Source organism: Monopterus albus, unplaced genomic scaffold, assembly GCF_001952655.1.
Source record: "Monopterus albus unplaced genomic scaffold, M_albus_1.0 scaffold34.1, whole genome shotgun sequence".
Classification (NCBI taxonomy): domain Eukaryota; kingdom Metazoa; phylum Chordata; class Actinopteri; order Synbranchiformes; family Synbranchidae; genus Monopterus; species Monopterus albus.
Genome location: NW_018127914.1, coordinates 2,322,374 through 2,350,154, shown reverse-complemented (window position 1 = coordinate 2,350,154; position 27,781 = coordinate 2,322,374). Strand labels below are relative to the sequence as shown.

Sequence of the window (27,781 nt, the reverse complement as noted above, 5' to 3'; positions counted from 1 at the left end):
CAGGATTTCAGAAAGACCAAAGTAATTTTTACCAGTTTTAACTTGATTATTTTATTTGCATGATATTTTGATAAACATATTACTTTATTGTAAGTTCAAATTCCTACTGTACAACTCAACCAACAAAGAAAAGTCTGGAACATTTTCAGATTTTTCAAAAAGTTCGTTGGTTTTTAAAATGCTTTGGCTGAATTCAAGCTCCATGATACAGGGAAATTTCTGACATTATATAAAGTATTAGCGTCAGACATGTATTTACATTTTCTCAAACGTCACATAGTCATTCACAATATTCGGATGTATGGTTACTAAATCTCTTTTTGAGTCTAAAAGACACAACCTTGTGTGTATGTGTGTATTTGTAGAATGTAAATTCCCTTTGCAAATTCCCAGAAAAAGCTCATTTTTTTTGTCCTCAGTTTTAGTCACAGCTCTGGTAAGAGCTTAATGCCCAGTGTTACCTTGTGACCCAACATGATTTGTGATGAACAGTTTCTTTGGATTCATATGTGTGAAGGTTTCTATGCTGCCTGTTAAATTAAAGATTTGAAACTTACCAACTGCCGCTGAAGGGGAAGATGCTCCGTGTCTTCGACTGACAGGAGCTGAACAGCTTATTGTTTGGCTGATCTTGAATTCCACCCATCTTCTTTTGGACATTCTTATCTATTTGCACCCACCTGTGAACACTTGTTGTTTGTGCAACAGCGTCCACAGGGACTGAGCATTTGAAAGTTTCGGAGGTTTCTAAATTATTGATTCACTGAAGGAGTACTGTGTCAGTAGTCACCCAAGCAACTTCACTAAGTAGACCACAACAAATGGTTCAGGACAGAATTTCATGTAATATTAAAAACATAACAACAGTAATAGTAATGCATGAAATAAATTCACTTAACATTTCCAAGAGCTTCAGAGGGATGAGAAAATAAGCACATTGAAATAAAAATGGACACAGCCCATTTCAGTGATAAAGAAAACTAGTTTTGTATTCTACTTTACTGGGAAATACTGTATGTCAAATGATTGTAAGATAAAAAGAAAGTTATTTTTAGGCTACTTATTAAATAATGCACAAAGTCTGAACTGCTATTAATGCAAACAAATAGTTTTTTTTCCTGTGAGATGATAAAAAAGATGGAAAGTTCTTATTTCTTTTTGTTTGACAGACAGCAGTTTCTTAATCTCAATCTGTTAGATTGCATTAGTTTTAATTAGTACATAATAAACTGTATGCCAGTGGAAACTGCAAAAAGATATAAAGTTTGAGTTGTCTATGATTCATTTTCTCTTATTAGTGTAGGATCAACTTCAACTTAACTTTTCCTAATTGTGTCTTGCAAAGTTTTCCTCTCATCTTTTGCCCTACACAAAAAATGATTAAGCCAGTCAGCAACAGGGGCCAAAAGAACAGCTCCCTATCACATCATTATACAAATATAGTCAAAGGTGCTTTGAACAAGTGTCAGAAAAATAAAATTTGTGTACAAATGGAAAAGAAATGCCAAAGTCTTGTTGATGACTGAGACAAAAAAAAAAAAAAAAAATAGCCTCTTCAGTGTAAGAGCAGTAGAGTGAAAGCTAATTTGTATAATGAAAATATCATGACGCTTTAAAATATTCATACCGTAAGTGGTGGGACACTTGCTTACTGCACTGCGGCCACTGTTCTGCTATACCCGATCACAGTGTTTGCTCAAATAAATTACTGTGATTTATCAGTACAAACAGAATCATATTTCAAATGGTTTCTCATTGTATCATCAAGCTATGTTTGCCTTATAGTCTTGTAAATGCATCCAGGTAGGAGCAGGGGATCCCTAAATGCTCTGTCTCCATCTAGTGTTTGAGACATGAATCTAAATAATAGATCAATGGTTTGATAGAGATTAGACAAGTCATTAAACACCAAACCGCTAGATGGCGCTCATTGACAATACGTTTCATGTTAGGGGTTTCTCATAGGGCAAATCTCGCGAGACTCTCTGCAAGTTTCACTTTTCTTCTCGCATTTAGAGTCCGCTGTGATATCTGTAGATTGAAAGAGAGTAACTAACCACATGGTAGGCTACAGTATGTGTTATGGTTTTATTTAATTTCTACAAGAGGGCTAAGGCTTGAGGCTTCGATTAAAAAATCGCACAGGTTTGTAAGAGGTAACAGTTAAGATTGCTTGGATAGTCAGGACTTCATTCAGACATTTATTTTAGGCAGCTAATGAAAGTTGGAATTTTTGTATTTTTTTACTGAATTTCAAGTGGTATGTAAACTTCTCCATCATCTATTCAGTCGTACTATATATCATTAAGTATTATTTACTAGCTTATATGGAGCAAACCTAACTTATGTTAACGTAAAGCTTGTAATGAGCTGTAACAGATATTTTGCGTGATCATAAATATGATACACAATTCATACGAGCCTGTTAGATCTCTATTACTAACATTTAATGTAGCTAGTGTGTACTGTTTATGGCTCAGTGGCTATGATAACTATTAAACCATATGCATGCATGCTAAATCCTCAGCCTCCTCAATAAGGTATCCAATTATGTATCCTTAGCAAAGTTTCTCTGTTTACTTGTGTTCTGTTAGGTCTACTGACACTGACAGTGATGTTACAGTGAAGCCCCCCCTAATTGAAAATGACAGCAGTATCCAAAGTGAGAGTTCCCTTCAGCCTCCATCCATCAGTAACATTGCTGCGCAGCTTTTGGCTCCATCCAGCACAGCCCACATCAACTGACCTCAGCAGGAGCGTCTGCAGTGCTACTACAAGCAGCAATGAGCCAAAGCCACAGGTGAATCCAGAGAATGAATCTCTGTTGGAGAACCTCAATCTCATGGGAGTTGATGTGAAGAGGGCACACCAGCGTCAGCCTGGGGTATTTCGAAAAGCCTTTACCAATGAGCAAGGCGTTGCTCAGTTTTTGCAAGACAGAGGTGTCAACCGTAAAGTGGTTGCCAGCATCATATCCCGTTATCCCCGTGCTATCACCCGCTCGATTCAACACTTGGAACAGCGCTGGGATTTGTGGAGAAGCATCTTCAAGACGGATGAAGAAATTGTGAGCATCCTGGCTCGCTCACCCGAGTCTTTCTTCCGCTCCAGTAATAATAGCAATTTGGAGGAAAACATTGATTTTCTGACCTCGCTGGGACTGAACACCAAAGACCTTCACCGGTTGCTGACCACAGCACCACGGACATTCTCCAACAGTTTAGAGCTCAACAAGCAGATGGTGGAGTTCCTGGAAGATATCTGTGCAGAACTTGGTGGGGAGAATCCAGAGCAGTTTGCTAAAGCTATCATATCAAGGAACGTCTATATTCTCATTAGAAGCACAAAGAGAATCCAGACAAACATTGACAGTCTGAGAGCTTCCCTAAATTTAAGTAACTCAGAGTTGCTTGCTTTTCTTCAGGGCCCTGGGGGAGAAATTCTAAGCCTTTCCAATGAGTGTATGAAAAAGAATTTCAGCATCCTCCAGGAGAAGATGACTTCACTTGGCTGTCAGAAAGCTGATATTAAAAAACTGATTATGAGCTATCCAGTGATTTTGTACATTGGACCAAGCACATTGAACACTAAACTGGATTGTCTCCTGAGAGGAGGAATAACAATGAAGCAGATAATAGAAAAGCCCAAGGTTTTGGACTACAGCACACAAAACATTACAAGGCGACTAGAGGAGCTGAAGACAGTGGGATATGACTTCCAGAAGAATGGCATCAGCATCCTGGACTCGAGCAGAAAGCGGTTTATTGCAAAGCTACAAAAACTTGGTGCCACACCACATGACCGAATGCAGTTACCTGTATTGTAATGTTACAATCTCATGTGATTTGGTTTCAACATTTATTCATTCATTTTGTCACTAAAATATCACTTCTGACCTTCCTGATGTCTCATTTGTAATATTTCAATGTACTTTGTTTTGAAGGGCTGCAACTCACAAATATTTTTAGTGTTTTCTGCAAATACTTTTTTTGATTGATTAAACAAAAAAATTATTAATCAGTATCTAAAGTGTCAGAATGTCAGTGTGAAAATTAGTTTCCTAAAGCTCATATGTTTCATGATGCCTTCGAATTGCTGGCCTTGTCCAAAACCTAAAGACATTCAACTTAATATCACATAAAACACTGGAGGCAGCAAATTCTTAAACCGAGGATTGGGAATATTTGTCTTTTTTGCCTGAAAATGGAAAAGTAATTAAATGACTTTAGAAACAATTGTCACTTAATTTTCTCTTGAAGGATTAATTGATGGTTTATTGACAGTAAAACTTATTTTTCTAGCACTGATGATTGATGCTTAAAAATCACTTTTCCTTTAATATGCCCATGCATTAAGGAAAAAAGTCTCCTGGTCAAGGATATATTAATTACTCTACATTTTTGGAAAACTGTTCTTGAAATGTATGTGAAGATGCAGTCTTGAAATAAAAGTGATAGCCAAACAAGCCAATGACCTGTGACTAGATATGTTACGTTCATAGTTACGGGTATTTGTATATACTCATTAATTTAAAAGAGTTCTTATTTATCTCAGATTTTATTCCATCGCTCAAATACAGACCTCCGTACCAAAAATGTTTCGATAATGTTTAAGACTGTGAAGACAGGGGAATATGCACTTTATTCGACGGAACCAATGTTCGCGTGCCAAGAGTTCACTACGGACCCTATCAAAAAGTTGCACAGTCCCTTGCCCACGCTATTCGACTGTTGTTGTGAATTAAACTGTGTTACAGATATGTTATCAAAGTTAATGGTATACGTTTAGTTTAAACTTCTTAATGAGATCGGAACAGCTCTAAATTAGAATTAATCGCGATCGTGTCTGGTGGTTTCAGAAAGAGGTTCGGAGAAAAGCCTGTGAAGGTGTGATGGAAAAAACTGCGGAGGAAACCTTCGAAGGCAGGACGGATGTAGCTGTCAAGGGTGAAGCTGCTATCAAAACAGAGTGAGTAACTAGCCGTTCCAGTCACACTGGAAAATACTACGGGCACTGGCAAGTGTTTCCACAAATTTGTGTATGTGGTTTGATGGCAGAATGTAAATACAGAGACGTTCAGTGACAGTAATCCTCCCCACTGTCGCCAAGTGCTTGCTCAAGGGAAATGTGTTGGGGTTTTCCTCTGTAATAATAATAATAATAGTAAAGTCTAGACCTTTCTTTGTAAAGTGTCCCCAAACGACATTTGTTGTGACATGGCGCTATGTAAATAACTGAATCACACAGCTGTCAAAACACTGGTGATCATGATCTTTGCCAGGTCCCCCTTTACCCTCACAGTCAGTATTAGCATTAACATTACCCACCTTTTTCTAGCCAAAATGTTTACTGGTTATCATGAATGCACATAGCTTCTGGCACACTCAACTCGTACTCCAACTTTACAAAACTGGTTAGTCCATATCCATGGCTAGTCCATGTTCTATGTCATACTGTGAAACAGTAGAGTGATGCATTTCTTATTCCTTTATCTTTGCAGGTTCCTAACAACTAAAGAAAAATTTCATGGGCTTATAGACTCTGAGTGGCAGTGCGTAAAAGAGGAAAATGCCAGTGAAAACAACACTGTTGAGGAGACAAAGGAGACCTCTGTGGAGGAACCTGAAGCTAAAAAGCTCAAACTGGAGCCTGAGGAGAAGACTAAGCCGGGGAAGGCAGATAGCAAACGTCTGCGAGGACAAAATAAATCCAGACCACACACAAAGCCTACCACCTATGAAGAAAAACGACTGTGTCTCTCAGTTATTCAGGTATTAATATTTAACTGACCATCCACAAATACCACATACAGTACTTTTCTATAACTTTGTCAGCTGATAGTTATTGTCGTAACTTCTCACATCCACTCAGGACAATAGGGAATGTCCCTTTGGAGACAAATGCCACTTTGGTCATGATGTAGCGAAGTACATGGCCTCCAAGCCTGCTGACATCGGGGAGAGCTGCTACCTCTACAACACATTTGGAAAGTGTGCATACGGTCTCACCTGCCGCTTCGCCAAGGCACACACTACACCTGACTTCCACACCATGGAGAACACAGAACTAGTTAAGGACTATGAAGGCAGGAAGCCAGTGAAGAACAGCTTGAGTAAAGACCTCCAGAATCGTCTGAGGAAGCATTCAGTGGTTTTCAAGAAGTCAGCAGAGTACCTCAAAACACTTTCAAGCAACAGAGACAAAAAAGAACAGCAAGGGAATGGTAAGAGCCCTGAAGAGGTTTTAAATAGATTTTCCTGAGTAAAACACTTTTATACATGACCTATTGGCAGTATTTTCAGACATAGACATATGTAATAAATGTATGTTTTTGTAAAATAAAATGTGAAATTTGAATTTGATGTCATAATTCAGTCTTCTGTCTCACCCAGTTGAAGCCTGTGCAGCTCAAGTATCAACAGGAGGGGAGCAGCATGTATCTACAGAAACACAGGTACAAGCTTCACCTCAGAACATTACCTCTTATTTCCAGCCTACCGGTCAGCTGAAGAAGTCACTGTATATATAGTGTATTGCTTTGGTTGAAAGTATTTGACATGGTTGCTTTATGACAAGCTGCAGAGGAGCCCAGATAAACAGCCTCCAGTGAAGACTGTTGGTCCGCTGACTGATGTGGACATCATCAAGTTGTGCCCCAGTGAAAAGAAACAGGTATATCTCTGCCAACCATCTTTCATCCAAAATTGAAGTAGTTTGTAAAATAATTTTAAATATCACAACAAATATCATGCAGTAACTTTACTTATTAATGTGCACATTAATAAAAGCCAACTGATCTCAATAAATACTTAGGAGGGCCTTTGCACAAATGAAATCTCTGCACTAGTAATGTGTGTTAATGGATAAGGAGTACGTTTTGTGTTACTGTGTTTAAGGTGGACTTTAGAGACAAGCTCTACCTTGCTCCTCTAACAACTGTAAGTACTGTACTATCAAACTGAAACAAGTACTAAAGCTTGATGTGTTCTTGATCAAACAAATCAGATTTGTTGTCATTGAGGACAAGAGTTTATTTTAAATTTGAATCTAGTTATAATAAATACTGGCCCATAAATGAGCATTTGGACTAAATATTTTGCCTTCTTTCCTCACCTCAGTGTGGCAATCTGCCTTTCCGTCGTACTTGCAAGCGCTTTGGTGCAGACATTACCTGTGGGGAGATGGCCATGTGTACAAACCTGCTGCAGGGACAGCAGTCAGAATGGGCACTCCTGAAGAGACATGAAAGTGAAGATCTTTTTGGCGTCCAGGTGAGGTTGTCATAGAAGTCATAATGTGTTAATACTCCTCAGAACACCTCAGAGTTATTGAGTAAGTATTTATGTTGTTGCTGTAAACATGACTTGTGGATTTTGGCAATGTCTGTTTCTCTGAGAACAGAGGGGGGTTTAGTGTGTGAGTGAAGAAGGCCTCAGTTCTGAAGTCCGAATTGTGTCTCCAGGTGGAGGGCTGCTTCCCTGACACCATGACGAGGTGCGCAGAGCTCATCAACAACAACACTGACGTCGACTTTGTAGACATCAACTGTGGATGCCCCATTGACCTCGTCTACAAGAAGGTAAACACCTGTTCAAAACAAGTAGTCCCATTCAGATTAAAGGGAAGCTCTACTGTGGTTTTCACTTCTTTACATTTTGCATTGTCAATTGTAGCAGCTTTTCACACATTTATTAATTACTTTTTCAAAACCTTTATGTGTCCTTTGTGGTTAAATTGGGACCCACCTTGAGTGTTAAAATCAGCACCTTGGATTAGCTTCAGAATCTCCCCACAGGCAATAAAACCATATCTTTCTACAGTGGTTGAGACAGAATCAGTAAACAAAAAGGATAAGCATGCAGGTAGATAAAGGGGTCCAGTAAAGATTAACTAACATGGTACAGTAATGAGTGAGAATTTGTGTTGTATGACTGAGTGTATAAAGCACAGACAATTGTCCTGGACAGGAAATATTAAACATCAATATGACACAGTGACAGATGGTGTTTGTTTGGTTACCCTCATCAGGGTGGAGGCTGCGGCTTGATGACACGCACCAGAAAATTCGAGCAGATAGTCAAAGGGATGAACTATGTAAGTGTGGATCTTTTTAACTAATGTAAAGCATCGACTTTTGTTTTTTCAGTGTTGGCAGTCTTATGGTGTTGGCTGTTAACTGTACAAGCAAAACAATGTTTTTATTTTACTTGGATTACATGTACAGTGGATGTATTACAATTTAACTTTAGCTTCAAGTTAAAGGTTGATTGAAAATGCGTTTTTGTTCTTGAAGGTCCTTGACGTCCCTTTAACAGTCAAGATTCGCACTGGTGTTCAGGAGAAGAGCAACATAGCACACAAGCTCATCCCAGAGATGAAAAACTGGGGAGTCTCCATGATCACAGTAAGATTTGTAGCAGTAGAAGCACGATGTGAAAAACTAACTGTAAAACCTTTATGTTGTGTAACTATAAGCCCTCTTGTTTTTGTCATATTTTGCCAAATACCCTGTTTTTGTAATCAGTCACACACGATCTGTTTTGTTCTTCCTTTGAGGCTACGTCGTATGGTGCCACACCACTGATGCTGTTGTTTTCTTACAGCTGCATGGCCGATCCAGAGAGCAGCGCTACACTAAGTTAGCTGACTGGGACTATATCACTACCTGCTCCAAGCTGGCTGGCCCTGTCCCACTTTTTGGTCTGTGGATTTATTTTTAAAGATTGCAATTACATATAAAGCAGATTAACTTTAAATAGGGTAAAAACAAGCTCTTTAATGTGCAAAGAAGTTGATTCAATTTGGTAATCTCAAGGTTGTAAAATGGTGTAATGTTGAACAGTGAAGTACTGATGGGGTGAACTATGGTGACTTGTTTTTGTTGCTCCAGGTAATGGAGACATTCTGTCCTATGAAGACGCCATGAAAGCGAAAGAAACCGGAGTTTCTGGTATCATGATTGCAAGGTTGGTGTCAAGTAAATGACTACACAGTATCGACAGAATAGTCAAATATCTGTTTGGTGCTCAGCCTTTCACGGTAATACTATCATATTGGCATGCTGTCTTTTTTTTAAATATATTTTAACTTAGCAGTAAGCTCCATTTTGTAAACACCTTTCCTCCTTGCTTCCGTTCACTGTGACTAATGTGGCTAAAGTTTGAGAACATGTTTGTTTTACCTCATTGCAAAATGGTTACTTTAAATTGCTTTGAAACTCATAAATGGAAATGATCATAATCCTAAAACCTTATACATATAGATGGTTGTCCTTAGCCTTAAGGTGTATACATACAGATGGGTGACAAATAAAAGAAAATCCCAATGTAAAGTGTCTCAGAAGGGCCACTGTATGCCACCAGAACAGCTTCAGTGCACCTAGGCATCTAGGAATCTAAAAGTCTCTGAACTCTACTGGAAGGATGAACACAGTTCTGTTGCCTTCAGTCTAGCTTCAAAGTGTAATTGTGATTTGGTTGTTTTTAAGTGGTGTTTCTGTTATTTTGTCCACCCCCTGTTTACTTGCTGTGGTACATCAGCAGTGTACCATTTGTACTTTATTGCTTGTACTAAAGTGAGAATAAATCCACATAGAAGTGAAAATTGATTAAAATGTTAAATCAGTGTTGCGTGTATGACTTTGGTTGTCTCTGTCCAGGGGTGCTCTCATTAAGCCCTGGATCTTCACTGAGATAAAGGAGAGCAGACACTGGGACATTTCATCCAGTGAGCGACTGGACATCCTCAGGGACTTCACCAACTTCGGTCTAGAGCACTGGGGCTCTGACACTCGAGGTGTGGAGAAGACACGCACCTTCATGCTGGAGTGGCTCTCATTCATGTGCAGGTGAGCAACAACGTGCGCTTCAATACTTCTCTGCATGTTGGAGAGAGATTCAAGACGATGTTCTCGCTCCTCCTCTTTCTCTCTCAGATATATTCCAGTAGGCCTGTTGGAGCGAGTGCCTCAGAAGATTAATGAGAGACCACCGTACTACATGGGCAGAAACTACCTGGAGACACTGATGGCCAGTCAGAATGTTGGGGACTGGGTCAGGATTAGGTGAGTAGAACACCCCTTTGAAGAACGTAGTTTAATAAGATTCAAGAGTTAAACTAATATATTTGACTTTTTACCTTCTCCCTTCTCCAGTGAAATGCTCCTTGGACCCGTGCCAAAGAATTTCAACTTTTTACCCAAACATAAAGCCAACGCCTACAAGTGATTTTCTGTTTGTCTCATTACTAAAGAAGCACCCGTTTTTTGTTTTTTTTTAAATAAGTAGAATTTAAAGAAAGAATCTATTGTGTTTTAATAAAGACTATTGAAGAGTCTGTTTATTTGATGTGTGGTGCAGCAATTGAACACAAGATGTTTGTGTGCTTGAAATATACACAAAGTCTTTTGGCACACTAGATTTATGATCTATAATTATGGAATAAATATTTTGAAATTTTTATTTTAAAACATATTACACATGCACATAATCAAGTTAAGATGTGAGTAAAAATGTGAATGTTTTGGTCAAAGGATCATTGTCAAATAAACCTTTTTGGCACCTTAAGAGCCTCTTGTTAGTGTGCAGGATTTTTTTTTTCAAAATATGGGACATACTGTTTTTGGCCATACACACCTGACACATCTCACAAAAGATTGGAAATAAGAGGGTGAACACTGCAACAGCTTTTAATAAACACCCAATAAAAATCACTTGATGGTCTGTAAAATATCTGCACTGTTTGCTTTAACACATGGGGAAAAGATAATAGTTTACAGATTTCATTTTTATATGAAACAATTGCTGGAAATTCAATGAGATCCCATAAACAGTGGGATACCAGTCTGTTAGTTAAGCTATACCGTACCTGTATAAAGGAGTGCAACACAACAGCTGTGTGATAACCCTTATCTGTGTGAAACATTTTAACAGCATTGATTCTTCTTTGGGGGGTTTAGTGGGTGATGGAACCGTGTTGTTGAGAATTTTGTCCAACAGCTTCTATAACAAAACACTTCAAAATATAATGCAACACATTGAATACTGTATTGATTAAACTTGGAAAAAGGAACATCCATGGTGTGACTTTGTGATGATAACATCCCATCACAATTAATGACTGCTTTACTAGGTGTACCTGTAAAATCCAACGTAGTCAAATACAGGCTCAACCAACAGTTCTGCCCAAGATAATGTTCAATTTTGATTGACACTGTCGGACACCTCTTGGAAAACTGTAACAAAAATTGCTCAAATAACCTTCATCAGGAAATAAAAAGCGCTGCAGAGCTGTTGTACTGACTGCATTGTATAGGTGTACCTCAAGTTGCCAGGGAGTGGATAAGAATGTTTCACTTTTTCAAAAATGGGCCAGCGTTGTCTAATTTGTATCTTATGAGGTCAGCATTTGGGCAACAAAACTGATGTTCAAGATAATAGATGTCATAAACACAGAATAAATGGTCAATTCATTTATTTTAAAACATCTTCCAAGAAACATGAAATAGAACTACTCCTTTGTCTAGCCCTGTCCTGTTCATTTACATAGGTGTGTTCAATTACCCTAATTAGAAGTTACCAGGTGCAGTTAATTAACTCCACTGTCCTTGTACCACATGGCTGTGCCTTTATCTGGTGCTCAGCAAGACCTGTCAGGACTTCACTTGGATCCATGGCTGGGCTCAGGGGTGGGCTGTCGGTAGTACTGACTGCAGCTCTGTTGCTGGTTTCAGTTTGTGGTTGGGAGGAGGTTAACGAAGCTCCTCTTTGGGAACTGGATGGGACAGAGCAGTGGGGTGACCTAGTTAGTGAGCCTGTGTCAGGTAACCTACTCCTTTCATAACAAGTGTAGTTTTTTTTTTAAAGCCATTTTCTGTAATTCTTGAAGGAAGAAATTATGACTTTAAAGTGAGAAGTTGGATTCATAATGCATTTTCAACTTGCTACACTGTCTTGTTGCTAAAGCCTTATTGGGTCGGGAAAGATCAGTAGCTAATGGTTAATTTTAGCAAACTTAAATTTTGCTTCACTGTTCTCACAATCTTTTTTTTAATTTGAGGTGTTATTTGTAACTTTTTCAACCAAATGCTTAAACTGACATGCATTTTAATAAGTAGCTTAATCAGTTCATAAATCAGAAAAAGCATAAATAGACCTCTGCATTACTGTGAAAATTTGGATTAGATCAGGAAAATTTATGAATGACACGTCTCCAGTGAGACTTAATCACTTCTTGCATGTAGACTATAAACAGTTTTTCTTTGAATGAGTACTCCGGTATTGACTTTGGTGGCTCAGTTAAATTCTACCTACAGGTTTGTTTTTTTTTTTTAACACTGTCATAATCTGACACTTGCTATATCTATGCCTCCCAGATCAGTACGAGGACTATGATGATGGTGGTGATGCCGACGTTGATGGCGTGGCCACTAGTGATGTTGTCCACCCTCTTTCTCATAATGCCTTTGAGCTAGCAAATGTAGATTCTGGCCAAAGAAGCTGGGTCAGTGGTCGTGGCTTTCAGGTTGAAGCTACAACTGTCCATCCGAGCAGCTGTACCGACAATACAGGTCTGAGTTCGTCTGGGCTGGGTGTGGTTTGTGGCAAAGCTGAATTCCAGTTTACTCTGACAGGTCAATTAAGTGAAGTTAAAGTTTTGGGTAGGTACTCTAACTTTCAAGTCTTAATTTTACTGATTTCTTGTTAACTTAATAGCATTTTATCTTCCTTCTCCAGGTGAGACGAATATGTCTGTCATGGATGTGCCAGGGTCTTGTGGGTATGATGTGGGCCCTTTTAACAACAACTTTACTATACCCTTCAGTGACTGCAATGTGGAACATGTATGTTACTGAAAAGCAAATTCCTTAGAGCCAACTTTTTTTATTCAATTCTGAAGGTAACTAATCTGCAGTTTTGCCTATCTAGAAGCTGATTAATGGGAAAAGCTGTTTTTAAATTTCAGACTGATGGATACAAACTGCGGTTGTCATACATTGATGAGAATGGCCAGGCACAAGTTGTTACTGCGTCTTGTGAGGGAGGTTCAGAGTTTAGCACTGGACCCTTTCCTCGCTCCAGTAGTCAATTGCATGCCAGGGGATGTAAAAACGGTCCATCACCCTTGCTGTCCCCTTTGCCACTGTCGCCATCACACTCACGAAGTGAGTACAAACCGCCTTTAAACTATACAGTGATAGAGGTAATATAAAAATGTTGAGGTATGTAACAAATGGCATATTGCTGATGTAATGCCATGGATTTGACCACAAGAACATGTGCAGGATGTTTAATACCAAGCTTGATAAGTACTTCCTTGCTCTTGGAATCAAGGTTGCATTTTGAGTAGGACTGAACTGCTGTGGTTGGAGACTGAATATGATGTGTTGCACTTTTTCAGACTGCACAGTCTCAAAGGGGGACTGGGTGTGTTGTGGTGATGTGGGTGTATCGGCCTCAGAATGTGAAAAGATGGGATGCTGTTTTGATCATGGCGCAGCTGCTTGCCACTATCCAGTGAACGGTAAGAATTGTCTAGGTACTTTTTAAATATTTCTAAAAATAACTCAAGTATTCCAGACACTTATTAAATGACTGGCACTCATTTGTCTGCTCACTTTCACCATTTCCCAGAGCCGCTGCCCCGGGCCTTTCCCTCACTCTCAAAATTACCTGTGCCATCAGTGTCTCCATCACCACCATTGAAAGCACGGAGTGAGTGCAAATTGGTGTTAAACAATATAGCAAATGAAGTGGATATAAGAATGTTGGAAGGCATGTAACAAATGACATTACACCAGCAATATGACATGAATTTATGACCAAGGAAAGGTGAGCATAATCTAGGATGTTAAAGATGCAAGTTTAGCAAAGCACTATCTTGGTGCCAGAGCTTTCCCTGTTGACTAGGACTGAACTGTCATGGCTGGAGAGACTTGACTGAATGCATGATGCATTGCACTGATTTCAGATTGTGCAGTTTCCAAGGAGGAGTGGGTGCGTTGTGGTGAATTGGGCATATCATTTTCAGCCTGTGAAACAATGGGATGCTGTTTTGATGACTGTGAATCTGCCTGTTACTATCCATTGGATGGTAAGAATTCTGTCTGGGCACTTGAAATATTTCTAAAAACAAATATTCCAGACAATTGGTAAATGATGCTATTCATTGTCTTCTCACTTAGAGTGCTCTGATGATCACCACTTTGTTTTTGCAATTCGATACAACTCTGCTTTTGTCCCTGTGGATACCACCAAGCTTGTTACTCCTGGGATGCCACACTGTAAACCTGTCATTGTTAATGACAAAGTTGCCATCTTCAAGTTTCAAGTCACAGAATGTGGAACACATTCTTATGTAAGTTGGCTTCCTGCTTAACCAGTGTGGTTCACAACACCAGTTAAAATGGTACTTGGTGTGCTCTTGATAGCACAACACCAGTTAAAATGGTACTTGGTGCACTCTTGATGTAAGATGGTTGCTTTTCCTTACCCCAAACCACACTATTCCAGCATTGCACATTTGAAATTGATGACTACTTTTAAGTCTGCTACAGCCAGACTACATTTTAATGGCTTTATTGTATGAACTTCTGATGCTAGATCTTAAAACATTCAACTTTCCTGTAGTTGAGAGAGGGAGGGGAAAAAACCCACTCTAAAAACATGTTGGTCTTTGAGGCTGTGCTTAAGATGGCATATTGTGTTACTTGAAGTCACTACCTAAGGAGGAAAATTGACCTCTCTACAGAAAGTTGGTGAGACAGTGGTATACCTGACTGAAGTGCAGACTGTTATCCCAGCTCTGAAACTAAAGTATGGTATAATTGCAAGAACTAATCCACTTAGGTGAGTGGGTCATACAGTACTTATTTCTGTAGATGGTTCTGTTGTAGACTTTACTGTACATGAATGCTTGAACAGATTTAACCATTGTTTTGTAGCTTTGTGTTTGAATGCCGCTATTACAAAAACGGAACAGCTTATGCGGCTCCGCAGTCACTGGTCAGCGTCGGCTACACTGTTAAGATACCAAGTTCCAGTTTGCCATCAACTGTGATCTCTGACGGCTTGTATGGTGTTGAGCTGAGAATTGCTAAAGGTGAAGTATTCACTGTCAAACATGCAATAGGTTGTTCAGTTTGCTGGAGTGAGGTTGTACATTAGTAGCAGTCTAATTTCAGGTGTACTTGTCTGTAATTCAACAGATGCTACATTCTCAAGTTACTGGCCCAGTAACCATCACACCCTGCGACTGCTCCTTGGCACAAAAGTGTTTCTTGAACTAAACCTGCTGTCTCCAACACCAGATGCACTACTACTTGTCCACTACTGTGTAGCTTATCCTCGGTCTGCAAAGAATGCACTGGTGCTCATTTATGAAGGGTAGGAATTTTATCATTGAACCCACTTTTTGCATATTAAATGCATCATTGCCCTTTGTACACAAATGGTTTGCATCTGTAGGTGTGCCAACCCTTATGATCCAACTGTGGCCATCCTTAAAGTCCATGGCTTTTCCCAAAATGGCAGCCAGAGGCGCTTCTCTGTTGAAGCCTTCCAGTTTATGGATATAACACAAAACCAGTACCTTGATGAAGAAGTAAGTCAATGAACCTAATCAGATCTAATTCTTGGTAATGTGATTTTTTTTATTATTATCATGATTGTTCTTCCTCTGCAGATCTATTTCATGTGTTCTGTTGAAATTTGTATGCCACTAGAAAGGAAGTGTGAAGAGCACTGTTTTGATGGAAAGGTGAGTGTCTTGACTCTGCAAATAGAAAAACTGGTTAATTGTTTAATCATCCTTCTTTCCCTCCCTTCTAGGCACCATAAGAGTTTGCAGTTTGAAAACCTGTTGAAATGTACTGAGAATAAATGGAATTTTGTAATAAACAAAGTTTGTTTTATTGCTAGTATAAACTGAAGTTGGGGTGCAAGAGTTATCTTAAGTTTTTGTGAGGCTGAGAAAATATGGATTGGCTAAAATCTTGTTCCTGAAACTTTAAGGAATGCATGATTAATGGTGGTGCACAACAAATATCAAGTGGCCACAAATTACAGTATTGGATGCTTGTTGCAAAGTGGACAAGCCAGATGTGTCACTTTGTGGACAATCTGTCCTGGGATGTGTATGGGTAATGGAAAAGTAAGTTGGCTGAAGCTATAGGTGTCTTCATTTACGGACTTCAGACAAACTTAACAGAGTAATGCCTGAGGATTACAGTGGTTAAGTAATATAAACACTCAAATGTGTACTTCAAGGTTTTGAACAAAATACCCTGGTAGAGCAGCATTGTCCCTTAACATAACTTCTGGTAGAGCAGCATTGTCCCTTAACATGGCTTTAATAAAGTCCTTGGCTTCAGTCAACATGTGGAGGTGTGTGCTTGGCCTGCATAGGAAAGCACTAAAAGCTATAAGATGACTTGGGTATCATTTAAGTGCCCATGGCAGCTTCTAGATGTTCTAGTTTCTTTACACCATCACAACTCAATCCATTTCAGAACAAAACCTGAGTTGCCTCCTGAAAACAAGACACTTTGTACCTGCACAGCTCCTTTTGCTGGTGCTGTCAATTTGTTTCTCTTAACCACAACCACTGGGGGTGAGGGGGTGCTACATAAATTGTTTTAAACAGGAACTGCACTGAGGGGGGTGCACTCTTGCACAAGATCTGGAACCTCTGACAACACAAACATTGACACTAAGCTACAATACCTCAAACCTACCTGACGTTCAAGTCAGAATATGAAAGTGGACAGCATGACAAACTGCAACAGCATTAATCTGAGTTTCTCCTCCACAGGTAAATGTGTATCAATGAAAAGATTCAACTCTAAACAAAGTGGGTACTTGAGAAACACCATCTTAACTAGCATAAGGCATGCATAGTATTTAATCCTTAAGTCTTTGTAGGAACTATTAGGCATGCAGTGTTTCTACTTTTACTTATGTTCCACTGAGCAGTGGAAACATCAAGGTTGGTAAATCCAACCATTGATCATTTGTGTCTTCCCACACAAATCCCTTGTGTTACAGGTGACCACATTCCCAACAGGTAGTGTTGCACCAACAATAACATGGGTGGTTAATCTGCTCGTTAACATCACATGTGGCATACCCACTGACCTCAAATAGGTGCATGCTCTGGGGGAAATCCATTGAGTCGATTATTCACTGCCAGCAGATTGTAGGTTTCCAGACGCTTATTTCTTATCACCTTATCTGTGAGAAGGGTGCAAAATGAAGTTTGAGTAAAAAAAATCCAATGGGGGAATGGTTCTTTTACTCAAATATAGCCACAGCTCTGCATTCAAAATTTTAGTAAATATACAATCTATTGACATCAGATAGGCTAGGCTCATTTTGTGGAAAGGCCCATTTCATAATAGTTGAAAGTGTTTTTGTCATATGCACCGTTAGGAAACGTGTTTCCCTGTACAATGAAATTCTTACTTTGCCATCCACATGAATGCCACAAAATACAAGTGAAATATAAAGTAGATAACACAAAATCTAAGGCACTTTAAGCAGCGCAGATGCAGCAATATAGTAAAAAAAAAAATAATACAAGAATATAACAATGTATGCTGCATGGGAGCAGCATGTGCAGCAGTCAACAGTCGTCGTGCAATTATGCATGTGCAAACAGAATGTAAACAGTACATCATGTATTTCCTGGTAATAAACTAATAGGCCTATATTATTGTCAGTAGAATGTTGCATCTGGCTAAAGGTTAATTTTGACCTCATAGGATTCTGGGTATCTTATAAATTTCCCCTTGTGATTAATAGTAGGCTACACAATTACTGATTTTATTTTGTGTTATTTGAATATAACTTAACCCTTGTGTTGTGTTCTGGTCAAATTTGACCATTTTAAAATATTTTATCTCTGAAAAATGTAGTTAATTTGATCAGACTGACCTTAGATTCCATGACTTTGTCCACAAAGAGGATTTCAGTACAAAAATATCAGTATCAATTTGCATACAATTTTGTTTGCTTTATTCAACTTTTGTACACTCTTGGTGTTCCTGGTCAAAAATGACCGGTCATTAGAAATAAATGGGGGAGACAATTAGTGTAAGAAACTGAGCTCAGGTACAATACATCCTCATTTGTCAGATGGACACACCTTGGTTCCCTGGCAACCACTATGGGAACCTTTGCCCAGTAGAGTCTCTCCCACGTGAACAACACCTGTGTTGGCAGTTCTCACAGGCAGTTGCAATGTTGTTTCAATAACACTGAACTTTTCTCATAGCTTTAGTATATAAGGCTTTTTGGGGGGCCTTGCTCACAGTTCATTGTGTGGCAGCACCATGGCAGGTTGATATACCGTAAGTGAGGCTCTTGACCACCACACTGGCGACGAGGAGAGAGGCCAGAAACTGACAGTGAGGATGTATTAGAGGAGGAAGTGTCAGAAGATGAAGATGACAAGAAATAACTGATGAGGAGGATTCAGTGATGAAGAGGATGGCCATGCTGAGGCTGCTGTCACATTCAAGTCAAAGAATGGGAAGTTATCCTGGTCTTCATCCCCACCTGAGAATCCAAGTAGGCTTTCATCTGAAAATGTCATCAGGATGACTCCAGGACCTACAAAATATGCTATATCCTGGATTGATGGCATCAAATCCCACTTCGAACTGTTCCTGACTGAGTCCATCAAAACCATAGTGGTAAACATGACCAACTTGGAGGGGAAACGGATTTGTAAAAACTGTAAGGAGGTAACCCAGACAGACATCAAAGCATACATGAGTCTTTTGATTTTGAGTGGTGTGTACAGATCCAAAAACTAATTTACCAGCAATTTACCAGTTACCAAATGTCCTTGGTAATTTCCTTTGGAATGTCCACTCAAATTAATACTTTCTTCTGGTTAGATTTTTTTCAGTGTCTAATCTCATTTTAGAAACTTGATTTTAAGCATTTAGCTCCTGTCTTAAAAAATAAGACAGAGAGCTAAACTCCAAGACGACCAGATAAACTCCAGTCAATTAAAGTACATTAAGTTTTCTAATGTTCACAAAAACTTAAGTTGATAAAAAATTCTAACACAACAAATAGTGATAATATATGTATTATTACACTTTTTTATGATGAGTCTTAATGGAACGGTCATTTTTGACCGGAAACACAATTTTGTTTAACATGAAATGAACACAACATAAGGGTTAAGTTGTCAAATAGGCTATAACGTGAAGACACGTAAGTCTCAGGAATAGGCAGACGTAAACGGTCAGACGTAAACGGGTTAAACAAGGACTGGCTGGTTAGGGTGAAGGCTCAGTTCAGATTAAAATAGCACCTCTGCAGGGAGGCGGATTTCACTTCATCACGAGGTTTGGAATCGAACGGTAACCCTTTGAAATGCAGTGGATTCGGGCTGTATAGCGGAAAATAGAATACTCTAACGTACAGGTACCTCGGAATTGTACGTTTTTAGTACAGTACTTATTGTAATGTGTGCCACATATTAGCGCCCTACTTGCTGGCATAGTTTATTGATTAATCTTCCTAAGAGGACAAATCTCCTCTGGAGCATATGAACGAACGTGACTAAGAGTTTGACGCTGACCCACAATTCTTTGCGCTATGAATGCGGTCACTTTTGGTTACTTTGCTTCCCCCTGATTTTTGTAAAGCAAATGTTTTGGACGTTTTACTTGAGTTGTCTTTGAGCAGGCAGAGCTGACCGTAAATAATAAACCCAGGAGTCTATGAGGTGAGAGGAGACACATGTGGACACCACGGGAATAAATAGAAAGTAAGCTTACAGCAGGCTAACAGCTCTCATACTTACCTGATATAGGCTAATTTACCAGTATACGCTGCTTTCCGTTTTCTATCCATAAAGTGTAGGACCAAAATTAAATGATAAATCCAATACAGCTAAAATTAAACTTTATTTTAATATATATAGCATGAACCGGTATGACATACAGCTTATATAGCCGAAGCTAATATGTTTATTTACATAGGTACATATATATAGCATGAACCGGTATGACATACAGCTTATATAGCCGAAGCTAATATGTTTATTTACATAGGTACATATATATTTCCGTTTTCTATCCATAAAGTGTAGGACCAAAATTAAATGATAAATCCAATACAGCTAAAATTAAACTTTATTTTAATGTTTATTTACATAGGCACATGTATATAGCATGAACCGTTATGACATACAGCTTTTATAGCCGAAGCTAATTTGCAATGTCTATCTTTACATGGATGGGACTTTAAATTAAACCCAAGAGTGAAATACATAGCGTTACAGAACAGCTTCAAAACTGAGCAAAAACCTTATGACTGCTTGACAGATCTTTCTTTAAAAAATGTTTTGAGCTTAAAATTATTCCAGATGATTCATCTGTTTTGTCCATACTTGAGATTTTGTCCCTTTTATTGAGTGAGCATCTAATGGCATAGTATACAAAACCTCCCAGCATGAAACATGTCAACAAATACTGTTCCCTTAACAGAACTATGTGTATAATAACTTGTAACATATCATTTACATATTTGTATAGTCTGTTTGTCTCACTTGTATTCATGTAAATAGTGCTATTCTTCAGAGCTTATTTTCTTATGTTGGGTAATAAAGTTAATCAGTAAATGCTCATATAAACCACTTGTTAATTAGTGTTTTGTTTTTGAAAATTACTCATTGTGGTGTTGATTAAAAAACTGCAATATGAAGACTACAAGTTGAGGAAAGTAACAGGCCAGTCAGGTGCAGTAATAGTGGTACACAAAGTTCACCAACCTAACTTCCTGATATGAAACTTGCTGTTCTGGCACTTCCACCACTAATGTGCATGACAGAGGAGCAATAGTCAGCAGGAGGGCGTGGGCTTTGTACTTTTATAAGATACTCACACACCATTCTGCCTGTTAAACTCTCAGCTCCTCTCATTGCTGGAAAAGATGGCTCACCTCTCAGCGCTTTTCAAGTATGTGGATGAACACCAGGATTTGTATGTGCAGGTAAGACCACTGTTGAGGTTTTAATATTATTCTTAAATCTTAGGTTACACCTTGTAGGACTTTTTGCTGTTATGTGATGATTAGACTGCAGCTGTCTAAACCTGATGAAAGTGTGATGTTTGGTTTTAATACTGAGTGAAATGTTACTCATTAACTTTGAGTGAGCTGGAGTTAGTGTGTCAAACGGCATAAATATACAACCAGTGAAACCACAAATCAGTTTAGTTTGTAGAGACATTAAATGTAACACACACAGTCTTGCTGCAAACAGAGTGTGAGCATAAAAATCCTGAAGCATACTCATGTTGTATGAAACACCCATACTGTTTTCTAGAAGATGTTGGACTAAACCAGTCCTGCGTGTCCTTTTATGAAGAATGCTCAAAGACAAATCTGTCCTTTGAGATATTTATTATTTAAGAAAAATTATTCAAGAAAAGCAATACAGAGCTCTGGATTCCGTCTCTTTCTGAAGCCCTATCACACAGAAGTATAGTGCATAGCTGCTGCAGGAAGCCGGAATGACAAGTTTCCTCTGCATAGAGAATTTATAATAAGAGTCATGCAAATGATCTGACGTCATCCGCGTTGTCCTTCATCCTCGTTCCTTGGTTGGTTTCTTGACCTCGTTCTGACCCCTCATTTGGTGATCTTGTCGCCAGGCAGATTTTGATCTGTGACATTCTCAGTACAACATATCCTGACCTTTCAATAGACAGTTTTAGAGGAAGCACCTCGAGCGTTGCTATGCAACCGTGGTCTACTTCCTGTATGTGGTTTCCTGTCTACTCTTACAGCCTTACACATGTCTCCTTGCTGGCAACAAAAGTGAGTACACCCCTAAGTGATAATGGCCAAATGGGGCCCAAAGTGTCAATATTTTGTGTGGCCACCATTATTTTCCAGCACTGCCTTAACCCTCTTGGGCATAGAGTTCACCAGAGCTTCACAGGTTGCCACTGGAATCCTCTTCCACTCCTCCATGATGACGTCACGGAGCTGGTGGATGTTAGAGACCTTGCGCACCTCCACCTTCCGTTTCAGGATGCCCCACAGATGCTCAATAGGGTTTAGGTCTGGAGACATGCTTGGCCAGTCCATCACCTTTACCCTTAGCTTCTTTAACAAGGCAGTGGTCATTTTGGAGGTGTGTTTGGGGTCGTTATCGTGTTGGAATACTGCCCTGCGACCCAGTCTCCAAAGGGAAGGAATCATGCTCTGCTTCAGTATGTCACAGTACATGTTGGCATTCATGGTTCCCTCAATGAACTGTAGCTCCCCAGTGCCGGCAGCACTCATGCAGCCCCAGACCATGACATTCCCACCACCATACTTGACTGTAGGCAAGATACACTTGTCTTTGTACTCCTCACCTGGTTGCTGCCACACACACTTGACACCATCTGAACCAAATAAGTTTATCTTGGTCTCATCGGACCACAGGACATGGTTCCAGAAATCCATATCCTTAGTCTGCGGGCTTTCTTGTGCATCATCTTTAGAAGAGGCTTCCTTCTGGGACGACAGCCTTGCAGACCAATTTGATGCAGCGTGCGGCGTATCATGTGATTTACTGTAGTTGTTGTCTGCAGATTTAGGACCGTGGTCTACTTCCTGTATGTGGTTTCCTGTCTACTCTTACAGCCTTACACATGTCTCCTATATTCTTAAAGACAAGTGAACTGGTTAAAACAAAAGTAGATTATAAGGCATATGATACTAAAATAAACATGTAAATATATTTGCTAATGCAGATTATAATGTCAATCCTAGAATTTCATATGTTGATAAATGTTGATAATCTGAAGCCAAGGCAATCAGACCTTACACTCACACACTATTCTTGGCCAGAGAATTCTCGACAGTTTAGTGATCTCAGTAGGTATCTGCATGACTTCCTGTTGTTGTGAGTCTCTGCATCTACTCACAAGCATTTCATGTGCATGGGTCCTTTTTACAAAGGTCAAACAGATTAAACAATTATTTGAAAAGTTTTGCAAATACATAACATAGCACTATATCATTTTATCAAGAATTTCTTTCTACAAAGACATTTGGATTTGTCAGAGTTATCTTTGTATCCCAGCGCCTAGCAGAATGGGTGGGTGTTCCGAGTGTGTCTGCTTGGCCAGAGAAGCGTGGGGAGATCAAGAAGATGATGGAGATGGCAGCCAAGGACATTGAGAGGCTTGGGGGCACAGTGGAGATGGTGGACATCGGCAAACAGAAGGTCAGACCGTGTGATATTTGTTAAAAAAGTCTCTAATTTCTTACTTGTATTGCTAGTTAACTTACTGTATATGTCATAATGAGTAATGGGCAACTTTTTCATTGATTTTTCTGTTTAACCTGTATTTGGAGGATCATGCTGCCTTTGATCCATCAGCTATTGCATATGTAGTCATTATATTGTACATTATGTTCATGCAGCTTCCCTCTGGAGAGGAGATCCCCCTACCTCCTATTGTCCTGGGACATCTGGGGTCGAACCCAGGCAAGAAAACCGTGTGCATCTACGGTCACCTTGATGTCCAGCCAGCAAATCTCGATGACGGTTGGGATACAGAACCTTTCGTTCTAGCGGAGAGAGATGGTAAAAACTTGTTTGGTTTCATTTTGCGTTACATAGTTTACAAAGTAACTCTGCAGCAGTTTCCAAATAATCTAGAACATTCAAAGTGAAACTGGAGGAGCACTGGAATGCTTTTGGGGCATGCATTACCTCTTGTTCGTAATTATTACACCACTTTCATTTTCAACTTTGCAAACCTGTAGTATCAAATCTCAGTAAAATAAGCTCTGATGTAAGAAACAAAAGGGACAGTTAACAAAATGTAGTTGAACTGAGCAGTGACCAGGCTACGGAATAAAATTAAACTGGTAATTTAACAGAACCAAAGTTTGCCTGTGTGTCACACTCACCTCAGTTTCACAAAACATTGACACCAAACTCCTTTGATGGGCATAGAAATTGTTTAATCATCCTTTCTTAAATGTAACTTTGTGATTAAGTGCTCTTTGAACTTTTATCAGTCCTGTCTGTTTATATCAGAGTTAAATGCTTAATTCCAAAGTCCAGCCCATTTAGAACCTATTTTATGGTAGAGCCGTGTTCTTTATCAGCTCTAATCTGCAGACCTCATCAAGCAGATTCACCATTTCACAATACAAGAGCCCTCAAATGAAACATTTAAAAGTAGTAAATAATTCCATGACAACAGACATTATTTATTTTTGCATATACTTCTCCATATTTATTATTTACCCACAAAATCGTTTTTGTTTTTGCATCATTAAGCTGTCACAGCCTTCCTGAGTTGTTGCCTTTGCTGCATTAGACATAATAATGCAAATGCTGCACTGAAATAATTTTTAACTCTGGCAGTGGTTTGTGAATTGTTAAGCAATGCAGAATGCATTATTAAGACATGTACTGTATTTGCAGTTAATTTCTGATGACATTGGCATTAGTAGGCTGTCAGCTGTTGGAGATTATTTTCCTCCTTCCTTTCGTGGTTTGTTGGATTTTTCATGCAGTGTATTGTCTGTTTATAGTCATCTGACTGACAGTACCACATTCACTTCCTCTTGTCTCATTCCTGTCTGTTCAGCTCTATTCTTGCTTATGCCATGTTTTACTCTCCATTTGACCGTAGACCTGCATTCGAACTTTTCAACCTGTGGAAAAGTTCCTTGACTTTTAACTAAAACACTTCTCTTTTTGCAGGTAAGCTCTATGGAAGAGGTTCCACTGATGACAAGGGTCCGGTGTTGGCCTGGTTTAACTGCATTGAGGCCTATCAGAAGATCCAGCAGGTAAAGTCAGGTTGTCAATGAAAAGTGAAATATGTGCTAGAGACTTCCACATTGGTGTGTCATGCATCAAACAAACAGTTATTTGTACAGTTTCATGATGACCCTAAGCTTAAACAAAGGCCTTTCATCTGACCTGTTGTTGTGCACAGTGATACCTGATGATGATATACAGTACAGTATATGGAGGTTCTAACAGGAGTTTCATCTTTCTCCTTATTTCTCTTCACGTTGCAGGAGCTTCCCATCAACATCAAATTCTGCTTCGAGGGTATGGAGGAGTCTGGATCTGAGGGCCTGGATGAGCTGGTCTTTTCTCGAAAAGACACCTTCTTTAAAGATGTGGACTATGTCTGCATCTCTGACAACTACTGGCTGGGCAAGACTAAACCCTGCATCACCTATGGTCTGAGAGGAATCTGCTACTTCTGCATCCAGGTAGTATCTGATTGTAGTGCTGTTTACATTATTAGTTAAACTATGACCAAAAAAGCCCCCTAATCCTACTGAAATGTAGGGTTTCAGCATAACACAGGTTTATTTCCTTCTTTTATGTGACATTGTTTTGATGCAACACACTGAAATGATTGTTTATTTCTAAATTTAAAGGTGGAGTGTTGTGACAAGGACCTGCACTCAGGGGTGTTTGGCGGCTCTGTCCATGAAGCTATGACTGACCTTATAGCACTTATGGGCAAGTGAAGCTACTGATTGAGCAGCATTTTGAGACAGAGTGCAGTCTCTTTTTGAATCATAAGACTTTGAATCTTGTGCATGTTACTTCCAAAACAGGCTCTCTGGTAGGCAGGAAGGGGAAGATCTTAATTCCCGGGATATATGATGACGTGGCCCCTCTGACAGAAGAGGAGAAAAAATTGTATGAGAAGATAGAGTTTGACTTGGATGAGTACTGTAAAGATGTCGGATGTGGACAGCTGCTGCATGAGAGCAAGGCAAGGAACTGACATCTCAGTGTTAAATAAAATAAAAACTGCTTCATTACCCTGAGTTACTTAATGGTAATTCATTCTTATTTATAGTGTATTGTTCTACATTTTCCCCTGTAGGAGCAAATCCTAATGCACCGCTGGAGGTACCCTTCTCTATCTCTTCATGGAATTGAGGGGGCTTTCTCTGAAGCAGGAGCCAAGACCGTTATCCCACGCAAGGTCATTGGCAAGTTCTCCATCCGCCTTGTTCCTGACATGGACCCCAAAGTTGTGGAGAAGCAGGTAAACCATGAAATACCTAAGACTGATTGTGTCTAATACAGACACAATCAGTCCACCAGATTAAGCATCTGGTAGCATTCATGTGACTAGAACACTGGTGGTGGTGTAGAAAAAGTCTAAGTCAGTGAATTTTAAAACATGATTTCTTTGCCAGCCACTAGAGTCTTGTAATGACAAAAATCTAACTATGGGACTGTTTAGATATTAAATATCTAACATTTGTTCTCACAGACAATAAAATCTTCACCCATCCTTAGTGCTTTGAGTTTACTAGTATTTCTCTTCCTTATTGTCAAGGTTATCAACCACCTGCAGAAGACATTTGCTGAACTGGGAAGCCCCAACAAACTGGAAGTGTCCATGGGCCATGGAGCCAGGGCCTGGGTCTCTGACTTCAACCACCCACACTACATGGCTGGTCGAAAGGCCATGAAAACAGGTACAACCACTGAGTGACACAAGTTTCATAGAAGTGTATAAGATTAAAGAATCAGTTCACTCAAAACATACTGCTCCATTACTCCATCTGATCTTTGTTTAGCAGATAGCTAATGGATATGGAGGAATATTGTATTTTTGATACAACCCATCCTTCATATTTTTTTTTTTCTCATTTGACATGTTTTGCTCAGATTCACTATTTCCTTTGTCTGTCCTCCTTGCTGTGCCATAGTCTTTGGTGTAGAGCCTGATCTGACCCGTGAGGGTGGAAGCATCCCCGTCACACTCACCTTCCAGGAGGCCACAGGGCGTAATGTCATGCTGCTTCCTATTGGATCCAGTGATGATGGAGCTCACTCCCAGAATGAGAAGATCAACAGGTATGTCACAGAACATGGTTTCATTTCTTTTTGTACGTGAATCGCTGTGATTAAGAAGAGAGGGGAAATTTTCAGTGTTCAAAAAGCTTCTCAGTGGATTTCAAAATTTGGTTACTGGAATAAGGAATAATTGGATGATACTAAGGAAAACATTTTTTTAAAGCTTTAGGTTATTATCTATCAGCTCTAGTTTAAGATCTTTACAATGAACTTTGTATTACAGCTTGTAATTAAACCAACTGTTCACCAGTTAAACAGATGCCTCACTTTTTTATTTCTCCATTTCCAGATCCAACTATATTCAGGGAATCAAGATGCTTGGTGCATACTTCCATGAGGTTTCCCAGCTGAAATGAAGTGTCTCATCAATAAAAATGTAAAATAAAGTCTATCCTCACTGCTAGTCTTAGCCTTTGTGCTATGATTTACCCTCTCTAGTAAACATTATACACTGCCTCCTGGGGTCTATTGCACAAAACTAGGATAAGAGATTAAGCCGGGATATCTTGGTGATCCTGGCTCAATTTATCCGTGATCCGGTTGCACTAAAGCTGGATTAGATGGCGGTAGGATGTTATGGTATAAATTACCATGGAGATTTATTCTGTGGAGCTAGCCTGCTCCAGACCAGGCTAAGTTCCAGGATTTATTTAATCTCATCCCTTATGTCAGTCAGCAGTCACCACAAACGGAAACCAATAGTTATTTCACTGCACACTATACATTGTTATCACATATAATTAGACCCACTGTCATTGTTTAAACGTTTGTGATCATTAATTTCAATCATTTTGGATAAATGATGACTTTTAGATGATGTTGCTATCATTAGATAATTTACAGTTTCCCATAGACTATAAGGCTATATATAAAATGATAGAATATTAGGGCCACAGAGGGAGAAAAA

General features: G+C 39.3%; 4 protein-coding genes across 12 annotated transcripts; all 4 read left to right on the top strand.

The window, feature by feature from the left end:
• The first annotated feature begins 1,987 nt into the window (after positions 1 to 1,987).
• On the top strand, positions 1,988 to 10,702 carry dus3l (dihydrouridine synthase 3-like (S. cerevisiae)). 6 transcript variants are annotated; one of them, XM_020597721.1, is made up of 17 exons: positions 1,988 to 2,063; positions 2,595 to 2,800; positions 4,859 to 4,968; positions 5,501 to 5,771; positions 5,872 to 6,223; positions 6,393 to 6,454; positions 6,577 to 6,672; positions 6,897 to 6,938; positions 7,119 to 7,271; positions 7,463 to 7,579; positions 8,029 to 8,094; positions 8,294 to 8,404; positions 8,604 to 8,700; positions 8,891 to 8,966; positions 9,659 to 9,847; positions 9,935 to 10,063; positions 10,154 to 10,702. In XM_020597721.1, exons 2-17 carry the CDS (start codon positions 2,645 to 2,647, stop codon positions 10,224 to 10,226), a joined length of 2,100 nt encoding a protein of 699 aa, XP_020453377.1. In that variant the 5' UTR covers positions 1,988 to 2,063; positions 2,595 to 2,644; the 3' UTR covers positions 10,227 to 10,702. The 6 variants fall into 6 exon arrangements, with proteins under 6 accessions (XP_020453377.1, XP_020453379.1, XP_020453376.1 ...); XM_020597723.1 differs by having other exon boundaries at positions 2,002 to 2,145; positions 6,583 to 6,672; XM_020597720.1 differs by having other exon boundaries at positions 2,002 to 2,156.
• Positions 2,807 to 4,462, top strand: mterf1 (mitochondrial transcription termination factor 1; the record flags this gene model as incomplete). The annotated part of the gene is made up of 1 exon (XM_020597725.1): positions 2,807 to 4,462. A coding segment is annotated over one exon (1,020 nt), but the record flags the coding sequence as incomplete, so codon positions are not given.
• Positions 10,703 to 11,643: 941 nt separating the features above from the next.
• LOC109958724 (zona pellucida sperm-binding protein 4-like) lies at positions 11,644 to 15,900 on the top strand. Its single transcript, XM_020597596.1, has 14 exons — positions 11,644 to 11,821; positions 12,374 to 12,658; positions 12,735 to 12,841; positions 12,964 to 13,162; positions 13,399 to 13,521; positions 13,632 to 13,712; positions 13,969 to 14,091; positions 14,183 to 14,355; positions 14,749 to 14,846; positions 14,942 to 15,099; positions 15,206 to 15,383; positions 15,465 to 15,600; positions 15,682 to 15,756; positions 15,828 to 15,900. Exons 1-14 carry the CDS (start codon positions 11,671 to 11,673, stop codon positions 15,834 to 15,836), a joined length of 1,896 nt encoding a protein of 631 aa, XP_020453252.1. The 5' UTR covers positions 11,644 to 11,670; the 3' UTR covers positions 15,837 to 15,900.
• A 3,366-nt stretch (positions 15,901 to 19,266) lies between these two features.
• cndp2 (carnosine dipeptidase 2) lies at positions 19,267 to 27,277 on the top strand. Of its 4 annotated transcripts, none has more exons than XM_020597454.1 (13): positions 19,267 to 19,436; positions 19,701 to 19,782; positions 20,928 to 21,008; positions 23,095 to 23,238; positions 23,439 to 23,601; positions 24,736 to 24,824; positions 25,059 to 25,259; positions 25,431 to 25,515; positions 25,614 to 25,774; positions 25,889 to 26,053; positions 26,351 to 26,492; positions 26,727 to 26,874; positions 27,164 to 27,277. In XM_020597454.1, exons 3-13 carry the CDS (start codon positions 20,949 to 20,951, stop codon positions 27,228 to 27,230), a joined length of 1,425 nt encoding a protein of 474 aa, XP_020453110.1. In that variant the 5' UTR covers positions 19,267 to 19,436; positions 19,701 to 19,782; positions 20,928 to 20,948; the 3' UTR covers positions 27,231 to 27,277. The 4 variants fall into 4 exon arrangements, with proteins under 4 accessions (XP_020453110.1, XP_020453113.1, XP_020453112.1 ...); XM_020597456.1 differs by having other exon boundaries at positions 19,339 to 19,357; XM_020597457.1 differs by lacking the exon at positions 19,701 to 19,782.
• Positions 27,278 to 27,781: the final 504 nt, after the last annotated feature.